Below are 14,813 nucleotides of genomic sequence, written 5' to 3'. Positions count from 1 at the left end.
CTAATGCCATGCATGCACGGGGTAAGAAGCACTATCCTTGTATAGATTTGAACTAAGATTCCTATGTCAAAAACTACTACTAATCCTTGTGAATATTTGAGAAATTTCCATGCACAATATATTTATTTGCTTCTTAAAAATAAAATATTTTATTTTTTGAAAATTATTTTTATCAGAAAAGCGCCACAAACAGACACTCGTATATATTCTGGACACTAAAACCAACCGTCCCAATAATGATAGATACCATACAAACATGCCAGTAAATAAACACAGACATGATCAATGGTTTGGTACATTCTATGTAAGGATTGCATTGCTGGTACATTGAGAAACTGATCCCAGAAAGAGTTTATTGAGGAGAGGTGGACAGAAGGGCTTTCTGGGATGGCGAAAACGCTGCCTGCATCAGCTTTCAGCTGATATTCTTAGTTTCGCTAACATGTTTGCGTAAAGCTTGGTTTCCTTCTTATCATAGTAGGACTGTAACTTCTTCACTTTGGCAAGCTGTTGATTCACTTCCCTGAAAATTGCAGAGAGACCCCATCACATCTCGAGCACATATACATGTGTTGTATGTATAGAAAGAATGATTTTAAGACTCAGGAATGCCGGGCCAATGCACCCCAGATGAGTTGCAACTCAACTCCAGACAGAACAAGTTAATCTGAGTTGCCAAGTTATTTAACCATGATACAAAAAGAATAATAAAGAAAAGATGTTTTACAATTTCAAATGTAGGATTGCCATTTTATCAATGATAAATGGAATGTGTAAAGTGCCCTGCTATATAGCCATTCAAGAATGTATATCATGTGTTGTCAGAACCTGGATGGGCCTTGCAGTGACTGTGGCCAGAAAATCAGGCTGGTCTGGTCATCAGGTGGGTCACATGCATACATTGACTGTGGGTCTTCGATCAACTTGTTACAAGCCCATATTTACATGCACTCGTGGCCCATCTGATGATTGGACCAGCCTTATTTTTAAAACCACTGCCATTACAGTGGCACCCACCAGATGGATGATATGGATCATGCACACATAACAAGCAACTTGGCAAGCACATGCATGGACAGATGGATGCATGAATGTACGGTTTGCACGTATAATCCATAACAACAGTCAGCATTTCTTCTTTCTTCTTTCCACAACCTCAAGAAAAAAAAAATGGAGAAATGCCAATATAATGCATGTATAAATGCATACATACACAGTCACAAACCAAAAAAAAGAAAAGAAAAGAAAAGAAAAAAAAAAAAAAAAGGTTCTCTTATTCCTGTGAGATGCAATTGGTATCTCCATTCTCTAAACATAGAACATTGGAAAAACATCTTTTATTACTGAAAAGTAGACAGAAAAGAATACAAAGTGTGTGCGCATGTTTGTGGATTGCCTGGGTCCTTACTCTTACCCCGGTGGTAGACTCACAAGAGTTTCAACACTAGGTCAAGGGTTCGAGTACCCATAGGTGGTGAAATCCCACCACGGCGTAAGTGTGTGGGTGTGTGTGCATGTGTAAAAAAATAATGTTTGGGGATTGCCTTATATTAAGTAAGAATTTTCCGGTATCTACAGCTGCAAGAAAATTGGAATTTAACCTTTCATCATTGCAAAATACCAAGTATAAACGAGTGCATGGGACCCACTTTTTTTTCTTATGCTGATTGGCAACTAGGGGGCCATTTTTCACTGATTAAAATGTAATATATCTCATAGACTTTTGAAGTGCAAAAAATATATGCCTACCCGTTATCAGGTTCGATCTCAAGTGCCTTCTTCAAATCCAATTCTGCTAGGTCAAGATCAGTGGTCTCTAGGTAGGCCTCAGCTCTCCGGAAAAGTGCTTTGATGTTGTGAGGCTCCAACTGCAATACCTGTATCGAAAGAGCGTAAGATTGAAAAGAAAAGGGGCAATGACAGATGGGTAAAATAGAAAATTCCCATGTGCAATGCGGATGGAGGATGGGGAGTGGGCAGTCAAGCCAACCCGTGAATACATGAAACAGCAACAACATTTACGTCATGGGTTTCATACCCACCAAAAGCAGCCTAACTGATCTTAAACACCTCAAACTACTGAATTTTAGGGGCTTGGGAAGCTGGAAATGGTTGGAAATGAAATTGATTTCCACAAACGTGGTGTTTTCCATTGTTTGTATTGTAAAAAGCAGTTGCAAAATTAAGTCATTATTATGCTTTTCCTCAGAAAATAAGTCCATTGATTTCTACCTAGAAAGCTAATCCATGGGCATTTCCATGGAAATGAGGGATGTCTCTCACTGTTGACCACTGACCTCTCAACATTTCCTCAGAAATTAACCGTGCAAAACAAACAACTTATATTGGACTCATGTGCGAAGTTTCCCTACCCATAGGATCCAACCTAGGTTTTCCATATCCACTTTTCGGATACTTTCTAGTATTGCAATTAGTTGTTGAAGCTTGCTTTTAATAGATAGCCGTAGTGGATTGTATAGTTTTTGATAGAAAGCGGCTGTGCAACTCCGGCATACATGCTTAGCTCATATGTCAGTCAAGACACTTCGTCTTTTTTTTTTTGAAAGGTGAAAATTCTTATTAGACAAAAGCCAAAACCAAAAGAACAGAACAACTAAAAAACAGAAAAGGAAATAAGAACAGTGAATAAAGTACAACAACCTAGCTCTGAAGCTGGGAGAACTCCAAAGGAAACCCCGAGAACCCCTGGACCCTTGAGATTAAGGCGCCCAATCTCTAAACAGGAGGAAAGCCCTCTTAAAAACCCCAATCAAATTGACTTTCAAATTTCTGAAGCATCTACTGTTAAGTCGCTTCAGCTTTTATTTCCCAATCAGCTCCGATACCATGTTAAGATTGGTATTAACTTTGATTAGAGAGATTAGTGAGTGAGAACTGAAAGATCTCACTCCCACAAATTTTATTATTAAATCCCAATATCCAACGTGTCGGCCTTAGCCCATACCTTACAAGCCCATATAAATGCTCTGGGCCCAAATCCCAAATGTGCCCATAATCTAACACATTACAAGGTCAAAGCAAAGGGGTTGTAACTTGGTAAGCCAATTACCTTTGAGCACAGCTTAGCAGCTTCTCTAAACTCCTTCAACTTTAGTTTGCATGCCGCATCGTTAAGAGTGCAGGTGACCTTGAAAAACTTCCCAAGCTTTTTCTGCTCTTCGTTGAAAGTGCTCTCAAATTCCACATATTTTACAGCCTGAGTAAATAAGCAAGCAGCGGAAGTTAGTAAAACTGAAATGAAGTGCAGCAATGCAAAAGAAGGCCCTTGAGATTTTCCAGATAACAAAAGATACACAGTGAAGGAGATTTAAACAAAAGTCAGATGATTCCAAGATGACCCAAGATGTTGATTCAACAAAAGTGTGTCGATACCTTGAATTTCTGTTAAGGGAGACTAAATGAATGGATGGATTGGATTGCTCATAAACATCACAGAGGACCCCATCTTGCATGATGTGGGCACTGTGTACAAGTGTTCTCATATGCACCGACCTTGGACCCATCTCTTCTTCAAAAAAACAGCAATTTCCTTCTCAGTTGCTGCGAACGGACAAACAAGGGTTCTCTGTGTGATCCTTGTGGGTCCACAACGTCCATCACACCAATGATCAGGACCGTCCATACCCTCCAGAGGTGGGGAAAAACCCTCGCCTAGCTTTCTTCTTGGTCCCACGTATGCACTCAGGCAATCTTCACCGTAAATCGTAGGATAGAGGGTAGCGAGCGAAATCCTGTGGGCCACATTAATATGAGCCAAAATAATCCATTCCAGAATGGTTTTCCACAAGGAGTCGAATGGACGGAATGGATTTCTCCGTATGTATCGATCATGGCCCCAACAACCACAACAGAAGACGCGTGGCGAAGGCTCTGTTTCGCAACAGGGAGTTGCGATCAACCCTTGTGGCCCACCATCACGCACCAAAGGTCCAATCTGAACCGTCCATTTGGAACCCAAGGATTCTCTCACCCAAACCTAGGTGGCAGAATGGCAGAATTTAATAAAGATCGGTTTTAAACCGTCTAAACAAGACAACCGACGGTGAAGTAAAAAGCTCTGCGGGCCTCATCAACAGAAGATCAAAAATACACTTTTCTAACAACATTTCCTCAGAAATTAACCGTGCAAAACAAACAACTTACTTATATTGGACTCATGTGCGAAGTTTCCCTACCCATAGGATCCGACCTAGGTTTTCCATATCCACTTTTCGGATACTTTCTAGTATTGCAATTAGTTGTTGAAGCTTGCTTTTAATAGATAGCCGTAGTGGATTGTATAGTTTTTGATAGAAAGCGGCTGTGCAACTCCGGCATACATGCTTAGCTCTTATTTTGTTTTGCTTTATTGTCTTTTATTATGAGTTTTGAGAGATCTAGCCTTCCCATGTCAGGCTAAACCTCTTAGCTAAGGCTAAGAGGTAAAGCTTGTAGCATGATGTGAGACTTTTTGTTATGCCCTTTTGTTTAGATTGAACTGACATTGATTTTAGTCTAATTAATAGGAATACTTTCAATTTTTAATGGTTTGTTGTGACTAAAGTTACAATAGATCTGCAATGGCTTTGAGTATTCTTTTTCCTTTTTATGTTTATGACGTCAGGAAGCCCTGTTGTTCACCATCGTCTCCTGGGCATGGTCGGATGACGGTATCCTTCCTCATCTTCATATCATGTTGTTTGACTAGTAATTAGTTTAATTCTGTCTCCTGGGCATGGTTTGGTGATGGAATCCATTCTAATTCATATACCTTTCATCTCTTGAAAACTATATCAAGTAAGTTCAGTTTGATTTCCATGATTACATTCTTCAACTAGATGTAGATGGGACTCTAAGTCCAGTTGAGTTTTTGATGCAGGCATATGATCTCCCTGATCTCTACAAGTGGATCCTCTGAATCCCTAGTTTCCCTCCTCTGAATTCCTTAAATTTTATATTAATATTTCACAATTATTCCTCAAATTACAACTCAATTTAGATTTCATCTCATTCTAGTTCTAGTTCTAGTTAGTTTCAGACAACGTACAGATATCAGTCCCTTGGGATTTGACCTCGGTCTTACCGAGTTTATTACTACATCACAACCCTATACTTGGGGAGTGAACAATTACAAGGTCAAAGCAAAGGGGTTGTAACTCGGTAAGCCAATTACCTTTGAGCACAGCTTAGCAGCTTCTCTAAACTCCTTCAACTTTAGTTTGCATGCCGCATCATTAAGAGTGCAGGTGACCTTGAAAAACTTCCCAAGCTTTTTCTGCTCTTCGTTGAAAGTGCTCTCAAATTCCACATATTTTACAGCCTGAGTAAATAAGCAAGCAGCGGAAGTTAGTAAAACTGAAATGAAGTGCAGCAATGCAAAAGAAGGCCCTTGAGATTTTCCAGATAACAAAAGATACACAGTGAAGGAGATTTAAACAAAAGTCAGATGATTCCAAGATGACCCAAGATGTTGATTCAACAAAAGTGTGTCGATACCTTGAATTTCTGTTAATCAAAATGTAATTAATTACAAGGCAGTACTGTGTGAGCTACCGTACTGCTGCCACATGTGCAAGATACAAGCCATATATCAGGTGGGACCCGCTGTGTATGTACCTTTACCAAATACCAGCCATGGTCTCTCATCATGTAGGCCACACCGCAAGAAAAATCAATGGTTAAAAAAGTCTGCCCAGGGATCCACATTTGACAACCAGTGCATGTACACAATGAGTTCCATCAGATGGACATCTTAGATCTACATGTACCATGAATGGTGTGGGATCCACATGCGTAAAGGATTAGAAAACCTCATGAAAAAAGGAACAAAAAACCATAATGTAATAAATCTTTCCAAACACACTATAACTTAAATTATCTGATGCGATACTGCATGAAATATCTCACATCGAACAGTTCATGGAGAGAGAGGGAGGGAGGATGGATGAACAGGAGATAAATAAATAGTATGGATCAAGAGAAAATAACTTACCATGTCATATCTCAGGGAAGCTCGAGCATACTTTCCAGCTTTGAAATAAGCATTACCTTCCTCTTTCCTTTTGCAGGCGTATTCAATCTTTTCTTCAGGCTCCATGTCCCATGACTCCTTAACCTGGACCATGTCATACCAAATTGAAAAAACAGTAGATTCAGGATGACCCAATGAAGTAGTGGGCATCGATACCTGTGGAGAGTCTAAAACTAACAAGCAATTGAGCGGCTGAAAGAAACTCACTTCTGATCAGTACCATTTGGGTTTCTAGTTTGTCCAGGTGGGGCCCATGGTTCAATAATCAAAACCATTGACATCATCAACCCCACTTTGGATGGCCCATGCACTGAAAAGCTCCCAGATGGAGAAGTCCCAACCCTTCTATGGATGACCAAAAAATAGATGGCTAAGAAAGAAGACACAACAACAGTAAATACTCAACTGAAAAACAGCTCAAAATCTAATGTTTACAATCTTCCAGTCTAAGAGATTTTTGCTGCAGGGAGCATTGATAGCGGGTCCTATCATATAGTGGTTTGGAATACTAAACCATGAGCTCCCCATACAAAACATACATAAACCATAGATGTTTTAGGGAAGCATTGTGTGCTACCTTTATTTTAAAATTTTAAAATATGACAACAACAATGAGCCAGACTGCCAAACATGAATGTATGTTCAAAAGCATCTCAGTTTGACCATTGCCGGGTTTCAACTTTGCTAATTCAAGTGTCCAATCCACCTAAATTTTGGTCTGAGTCTATAAATTGAACCAGCACAACAGATGTATGGAGTGGATTTAACACAGTCACCACAGTAGGCCCCAGGGAGCCACCGTCGCATGGGCACTCACCTTCCATGCAGGCTACACGCAGAAAGCAGGAGTGGTTGTGGGCTGCAGGAAGAAGTGAGAAGAACACGAGTACCCTTGAGAAAGGCTCTTTTGTAACTAATTGTAAGGGTAAAATCATAAAATTGTCCAAAGGCTGCTTGAATCTAAGCCATTGCAAGCTTTTAGGCTGGTGAAATCTGAGCCAGCCACAAACATTTTTCAGTTCCCAAAATGCCCATACCTTCATTTGAAATGTCTTCCATGTCTAAGGAATGTCTAAGGTTGTCGGCCATAGAAAAACTAATTGCAGGGATAAAATTGTCCCCTGATACTCGTCTTATATATAGTAGAGATTTACTAGTTTACTCTATTTCTCTCTCAAATTACACCAGAAATTTAGCAAACCACGCAAACTGTGCAGACAGACAACACGAAACCTTATGAATATAGTTTGTATCAAATAACATATTCATTGAACTGCACATACCTTAGTGAAGTCTACCATCTCTACTTCATAGTACAAAGTCGAAAGTGGAGGAACCACAGCCAAGTTAGTTGTAGTCTCAGTGTTTCCAAAGCCATACTCATGACCAACAATGACAAGAGCACGCTCTCCTTTTCTCATGGTGGCAGCTGCCAGATCAAGGCCAGGGACGACTTGCTCTGCAAAGACATGCAATATCTTCAGCATCTAGTCCTCATCTGGACTGAAAATAGTATGACTATCGATGACTTACCTTCATCCACTATGAATTCTAAAGGTTCCTCCCCATCGTATCCCTTTTTGTCGAAGATTGTGCCATCTGCAAGCTTACCAATGTACCTAACTGCGATTTGCAAATACCAAAATGATTTTAGCAGCTGTGAATAGATAATCCACACAAATATGAGTTAGTGAATTGAGGAATATATGATCCTTGACCTGAGAATATGAATAGCACCCTGACTTTCAGTTTGTACACTATGCCCGTGGTTTAACAATCCAGACCATTGATCTAAGGGGCCCATCCAGAATGAACCATTCCTGAAAAATCTCCCAGATTGAAAGATCCTAGCCATCCAATCATGGTGTTTTTTGCAGTTGAATTTGGATGACCATGGTGCTTCTTTTCTTAACTGTCTATTCATTGAACACCAATTGAACGGTTAGGATTGTACCATCAAGCCATTTTGGAGCATCATCCAACCACTATTGTAATGTGAAATCAACAGACTGGATCACTGAACCATGGGCCCCCCTCGTACAAAATGACAGTATGAGAATATTATGCAGATCCTTTGGGTTCGGGGTCAGGTAAGATTCACTCACTGTGGGCATTGGTTCCACTGTTTGGCTTCAAGAAGGAGGTGTCTACAGGATCAGTGATTTTCTTGATAACCTTCATATCCTCTGTCACATATTCAAGAAGTTTGAAAGCAACCAATTCCAAGTAGATAACAACGACAGAATTGGGTGGAACTGCCGAAAGACCATCTTGTGCAGGTCTCCCCAGACTGCCAAGTGCATCTGCAGATCAGGATGGTACAAAAACATGGGATATGTCATATGAAGTAGAAGAAAACTCAAAATCATATAGAGTAAGATGTTGATGCAAATGTCAATGACAAAAGGATGACAATGTCCTAGAAAAAGCCCAACAATGTCAGTGTTTAGAGCAAATATTCAAGAACTCGTCTTCGATTTGTGCATCATCAATTTGGATTGGGGACTCTGCATACTGATTCAAAACTTGGAAGTTAGAAATTGACAGATTTTTCATTTGACTTGGCTAAGAGAGCAAAGCAAATGGGGCTCACTCATATCATCATATGAGATTGAAGGGTTTTGTTTATGGCATACATGCAAGATCTGGGCCGATCACCAGGCGAGGCCTACTGTGCGCATAGACTAGCAAAAAATCAGGCTGGTCAACTCATTAGGGGAAAAAAAAGACCGATATAACCAACAGCATATACTCATTATACATGTGGCCCACCTGATGGGTGGAGTGGCCTGATTTATTGGAACAAGACATATTCTGGTGGTGGGTCCTGCATGATAAATAGCCCGGACTTTACATATGTTTGAATAAAACCCTCAATATTAAGAGGGAACCATGTTTTCAGTACTCTGGCTGAGAGGTAGGAATTGTTGGAGATATCGTGTGTGAGAACCATTGAGAACTGACCAACATTTTGAGGTGGGCAAAATGATATGAGGTAGGGTAGCCCGTGTGATGTCCATTGCTAAGATGTTGTTAATCGAAACAGTGGATGCAATACTAATGAATAATAGCATGTAATTAAAGTATCTCAATTTGTTGAAGGGTACAGTAAGAGGCGGCATATGATAAATGAAATGATAGAAGAATGCAAGCATGCCCAAAATCCCAAACAATACCAGAGCGTGAAATATGGTTTTTAATGGAAGGGACATTGCCAATGGGGAATGTAATGGTGTTTTGACATTCATACGAGTTAGGGCCCGTTGGACATACTCCCTCAAAGGGGGTTTCTAAAAACAGAGGTCTCAAGCTTGACTTTGGGTCAACTCAGCAAAAACCAATCCGAGACGGCGTTTTAGAGCCTATTTTGTCAAGTGAGAGACGCGTAGGAGGTTCGCAAAGTGCATCCAAATGCACGAGTTCAACTGTTGTTGGATCAAAATGGCGTTTAGGCATCAAACAGCCTTTTTGGGAGGGTGTGTTCAAACAGGCCATTAGGAAGCTAGGAGAGCAGGCAACCCCTCTACCAAAAATGAAGAGAAGTATTCTACATAGGGTCTCAATGATTTTAGTCTTGCTTGTAACATAGCAAAGAGGCCCAAGCTTCTGGCAAAGGTGAGGTCGTAAGCAGAGAAGCTCCGACAACTAAAGATAAAAATACTCAGAAGAAATCTAAACAAAAGAGCATGCTTTCCTATTCTTGGGAAAAAGAAATGCCCCTACAAGTTAAAAACCTGTATGTAAAAGATGGAAAAAATGATCAAAACATGGAAATACATCCAGGCGCTACTCAGAACCCAAAGTGGAGAAGCTCACACAACTAGATTAGAAAGTATCATCAGAAGTATGAATAAAACACCATATTCTTCTTCTTGGGAAAAAGAAATGTCTCTACTACCACAAATCAAGATGCAGATGGAAGGACCAAAAACATGGACCTACATTCAGGTGCTACTCGTAAAATAGCCTTTTCTCCTCTCCTCATGGTTACTACTGCCTTTGCAATGGCAGGACACAGGTGACCTGACAAAACATCAAACACTACATTAGAGTCATTCCATCAAACGTTTACAACAATAAAAACATAAAATATAGACAATGCCATTACCGTCATTTACAAGGAACTCAATGCCATCATCGGGTGTTCTTGCTACAAGGCTACCATCCTCAAGTTTCACCTCATATTTCACTGCCATGAAGTACAAATAAAAGTAAGGACTTCCTTTCAGCATAAGAATGAACTGAAGCTATTTATCTCAAACCGCAATTTGGAACAGAGAAAAGTGGGAAATGGGAGCCTATGTGATGTAATTCTTGTTTCCCGAACCCCCAAATGCCAGGCAGGTTCACTCCACTAAAAGAGCAGAATTAACCCTGATTTCCAGGGACTTTCAAGCAGGATTTAAAGTACCAATTTGGATATCTTTCTTTGTAGCCAGAATTACCTGTCACTTCATCTTTTTTCTGTGGTCGGTCTAATATCTCACTTTTGAGTGTAATCTTCTTCATGACACCTCCATCTCCACAAACGTCGACAACTCTAAACCATGATATCATTTCAACTTCAAACAGTAAAGTCACACCGGTGGGAATGCTCGGGAAAATATTTTGAATTCCATGATTAATTTCAGGAGGCACCGTGAACAGAGCAATCTCTCCCTTCCTCATTGTAATAAGGCCATCCTCACATCCTTTAAGTACATTATCTGCATAAGTAATCAAGTAAGCCACAGTTACTTAAGCAATTTAGATTTCAGTAGAAGAGGAGAAAGATGATGAGAGGGTTGAAGGTATGGAACATATGGGCCATAATCTAGCATAGCCAGATCAGGTATTGACATCATATCATGTCGATACTGATACAGGTACAAGATACTGCATGGATACTTTTTACGATAAGGTTTGACGAACTCCAATTGCATTGGGTCTGTTACTTTTTGGACGTGCAACAATTTCCCCATGGCAAAGGAGTATCCTATGGGATGATAGCATGTCTTTCATGTCCAAATCAGTATCTATACGTGGGCATCATAGGCCATGATGCTTTCTGGCTCGAATCAAAACCCCATAGAAATTGCCTAGTTGTATGTCGCCCAACTCACCCAACCTGAGTTCGGGTTGGCTTGGATCTGTTGTTAGGGTCCTTTGGTTGAGTTAAGGTTGGAAAACTCCAACCCGATTTGAAATCGGGTTGAGAAAATTTGGGTCGGGTTGTGAATAACCACATCTATGTGGACCAGGTTGAGTTGGGTTAGGGTTGAGTATAGAGGACTTTGGGTTGGGTTCAGGTTCGGCACCTAGGATTGGAAATTGGGTTCGGTCCTCTTGGGCTCGGGTCAGGCTCAGGTTGACCCGAACCAACCTGCCCAAGTTGCAATTCTAGTTGCATGCGGAATAATTGTTTTGTAATAGTTCTCATTCATTTCATAACAGTCAGCTTAAGCAACTGATTGAACTGCCGTACTCCTAAATCGACTAGCTCACTTTCTTTCCTGGACAGGAAAGGTAGCTCCTTGAAACTTCGATACAAAACGGATATTCGGCATTCCTATAGGCAGTAGCTTCATGGAATTCTTTTCTTTATTTCTTCCATCTGTGGTATTAAGTTGATAGTAATGTTCTGAACATTAGTATCTGCTTGTGAATAATTGAAATGGGTGCAAAAGCATATCATAAATCACATGAACCTTTTTAGTTTTTTTATATTAAATCAATAAAATATTAAGAAAAATCAAAATCTGCAAATAATGGCATATGCACTAACCAACTATTGAGCATTCTTCATTAAGGAAATATATGGAGAATCCTAGACATTAGGCAATGGAAAGAAATCCATCTTTGAACATTACCCATAATTTTGTTTCATCCACTTCAATCGATAAGAGACAGATACAAATCAAGATGAATCACAATCCATTCCGATAGGAGTTTATTCAAATGATAAGTAGGAAGAGTAGTAAATTACAGGAAATAAACAACACCAGAAGAAATCCGCCATTGAACATTACCCACAGTTCAGTTTCATCTGTTTTAATAAATATGACAAATAGGAATCCAGTTGAATCATGACAAGCCTGTTTGTGAGCCACTGAAACCCGTTCCATTTTACTTTTTCCAACAGGCGCAAAAGGATGTGTAAGCACCTGTTAGAATGTCCACCTATGGTTCAGATCCAGTCCACTGCTATGGCCTACCTAATCATCCAACAGGCCTTATTTTCAGTGGGGCACAATCACATGATGGAACTTCAGCTGGATGGTTTGGATCCCACGCATGTTCATTCTGGCAGTAAATCACCACTTTCCCAAATGATTTTTTTGTATATATAATTTGCAAAAGAGCCTAAGAGCTATTTTTCAGATAGTTTCACTCCATTCAGCAGAACCAATAAGAACTGATAAATGGGCAGCAGCCAAACAGCCCCCAAGATTGATTCACAATGCCATTTGAAGAATAGTAAGTTGAAGGAATTTAACAATATAGCCCATTAAGATCACACTCAACAACATCAAAATGCTATTTAGGACGTAAAATACGATAGTTGACAAAGAAAAAAAAAAAAAAAAAAGCATCCTGTCATACATACCCCATCCTACGAATGCAACCAACGGCTTTCCCTCATCCTTGCTGGAGGCGAATTGCGTCCCACCCAAGACAGTAACGGTATAGTGCACTGCATAGAGAAATTTGATTATACCCATGGAATTAGGGTGAAGCAAATACAAAGGCGAACGGCACATACAGATGCATGCAGTGTAACATATATGGCCAAGATTTTCAAATCTTAGGATAATATTTGGAGAAATTCACAAAAAGATATTATCACAATATTTTCATACTCTTGACAAATTTTAAAATAGCACAATATTATTATGATATTAACTAAAAATAGTAAAAGCATGAATGAATGTGTTTATATATATATAATTTACAATAATTTTTTTTTAAAATTTTGAAAATATCCCAAGAAACCGAGTTGAGATTTGTCACCTTGATGCATGGAAAAACATGGATATATAGAGAAACATAGTAGAGATGTACCAACTAACAAATCAACTAAAAGGGGCACTACATTAAAAACGAGGAAAGATCATGACATGGGTAATGCTTAAAAGGCAGACGTGGGGGTCATGTAATTTATATATTACATCCAACCCATCCATCAGATGGGCCACCTCACCAACACCCGAGGACCCAAAAAAATCAGACGGATCCAAAACTCAGGTAGGCCACAGCATAGGAAACAAGGTGAGAGGGAACACCCACCCTTGATTTTGAATGGGCCCACCTGAATTTTTGTCTTATCCTTCATCCAGGCCAGATGGAAGGTTCTGAAGACTGAACGGCCTGGATTCCGTATACAGTGCACGGTGGGGCCCTATGCAAATCAAGGGTGGGTTCCCCTCCCACTTATTCACTGTGCTGTGGCCCACCCATGCACGGGGGCCATACATCTGCCCAGTAACATTGTAACATACGTTGGTTCTGCTACCACTAGAGCAGGCCCCATACAGAAGATTGCAATTCGTGCACGGATTACACGTGCAACATACGCACGCGCACGCGCACACGTGAATGTGCACGCGAGCGTGCCACGCACGTCTGCCACACGAACTTGGGGAATTCGATTCTTCCCACCAATTTTTCATAAACCTCGACAAAACCCTGAAAATGGAGATTCATGCATAGAGCAGAAATGGGACCTGCTCCAGTGGTACCCACAGGGCAGATGTGGGACCCAAGTGATGTATTGACACCATCCAAACCGTCTATCGGATGGGTCAGCTAAAAATATCCCCGAAACACAAAATTCAGCCCGAAGGGTCTGAACGGCCTTGATTATATATACACAACACAGTGGGGCCCCCACGAACATCAACGGTGGACATTACCCTGTGATGTGGCCCATCTGAGTTTTGGGTCGGGCTGATTTTTGGTTGCGGGGGATTTTCTGAGGTGACTCATCTTATGTACGGCTTGGATTCCTTGATCATAACACTGGGTTCCACATATGCTGGTCCCACCGTAAGCTTAGTGGCGCCAGAGCGCGCCCCGACAGAAACAGACTGACGTTGCGACAGATTCATCTCCAAGCAGTTGAAAAAACATAACCCAAATGGAGAATTGAGGAAAGAAGTGAGGGGAGAGAGAGAGAGAGAGAGCAGTTGAAAAAACATAACCCAGATGGAGGATTGAGGAAAGAAGTGAGGGGATAGAGAGGGAGAGAGAGCAGAAACACATAGGGAGAGGAAAATCAAGAAAATCCAGAAAGAGAAATGAGGAGACAGAGAGAGAGAGAGAGGTACCAGTGATTTCATCTCCTTTTTCAGGAGATTCCCAACCTTCTCCAACTCGGAGAAGCTTCTTCTTCAGCCCTATCTTTGTTAGGACACCTTCATCTTCTTCGTTCTGTGGATAGGAAGGTTGGAACTCCTCTTCTTCCTCCTCTTTGGCCGGGGCCATTTCTTCGTCAATATCGTCCATTGATCCGATCGACAATCGATGCCTCTCTCTCTCTCTCTCTCTGTTTTCGAGTAGACAGTTGATGACCTCTGAGGGGAGAGTCCGAGATATAAAGATGGCAGAGGCAAGGTGAATACCACGAGATGCACGCTTGAGGAGGAAAAGAGGAGTACCGAATTAGTGTGGTCCGCCGGAGTTCGTTTTACACACGCTGCGTCTCAGGATCGTCTCGATTGTTGGTACCACGTGCAGTCAAGTCGTGCCGGTGTGCTCTATGGACCCCACAATTATGTATCTGTGTTTTATCCACACCGTCCAT

The 14,813-nt window shown here is 40.8% G+C and overlaps 1 protein-coding gene across 1 annotated transcript; it reads right to left on the bottom strand.

The window, feature by feature from the left end:
- Window positions 1-216: 216 nt before the first annotated feature.
- LOC131223089 (peptidyl-prolyl cis-trans isomerase FKBP65-like) lies at window positions 217-14,586 on the bottom strand. The gene is made up of 12 exons (XM_058218378.1): window positions 14,338-14,586; window positions 12,618-12,704; window positions 10,477-10,737; window positions 10,140-10,220; window positions 9,974-10,054; window positions 8,137-8,334; window positions 7,565-7,654; window positions 7,315-7,490; window positions 5,993-6,115; window positions 5,174-5,320; window positions 1,750-1,877; window positions 217-523 (listed from the first exon to the last, which is right to left on the bottom strand). Exons 1-12 carry the CDS (start codon window positions 14,513-14,515, stop codon window positions 409-411), a joined length of 1,665 nt encoding a protein of 554 aa, XP_058074361.1. The 5' UTR covers window positions 14,516-14,586; the 3' UTR covers window positions 217-408.
- Between the last annotated feature and the right edge of the window lie 227 nt (window positions 14,587-14,813).

The sequence above is a fragment of the Magnolia sinica genome, chromosome 13 (assembly GCF_029962835.1).
Source record: "Magnolia sinica isolate HGM2019 chromosome 13, MsV1, whole genome shotgun sequence".
Classification (NCBI taxonomy): Eukaryota; Viridiplantae; Streptophyta; class Magnoliopsida; order Magnoliales; family Magnoliaceae; genus Magnolia; species Magnolia sinica.
Note: the sequence above shows the minus strand (reverse complement) of the source record. Positions and strands in the feature narration are given on the sequence as shown.

Coding starts and splice junctions, on each gene's coding strand:
- LOC131223089 (XM_058218378.1), bottom strand. CDS start 14,515: ATGGACGATATTGACGAAGAAATGGCCCCGGCCAAAGAGGAGGAAGAA. Junction 12,705..14,337: donor AAAAGGAGATGAAATCACTG/GTACCTCTCTCT, acceptor TTCTCTATGCAG/TGCACTATACCGTTACTGTC. Junction 10,221..10,476: donor GAAAAAAGATGAAGTGACAG/GTAATTCTGGCT, acceptor ACTTCATGGCAG/TGAAATATGAGGTGAAACTT.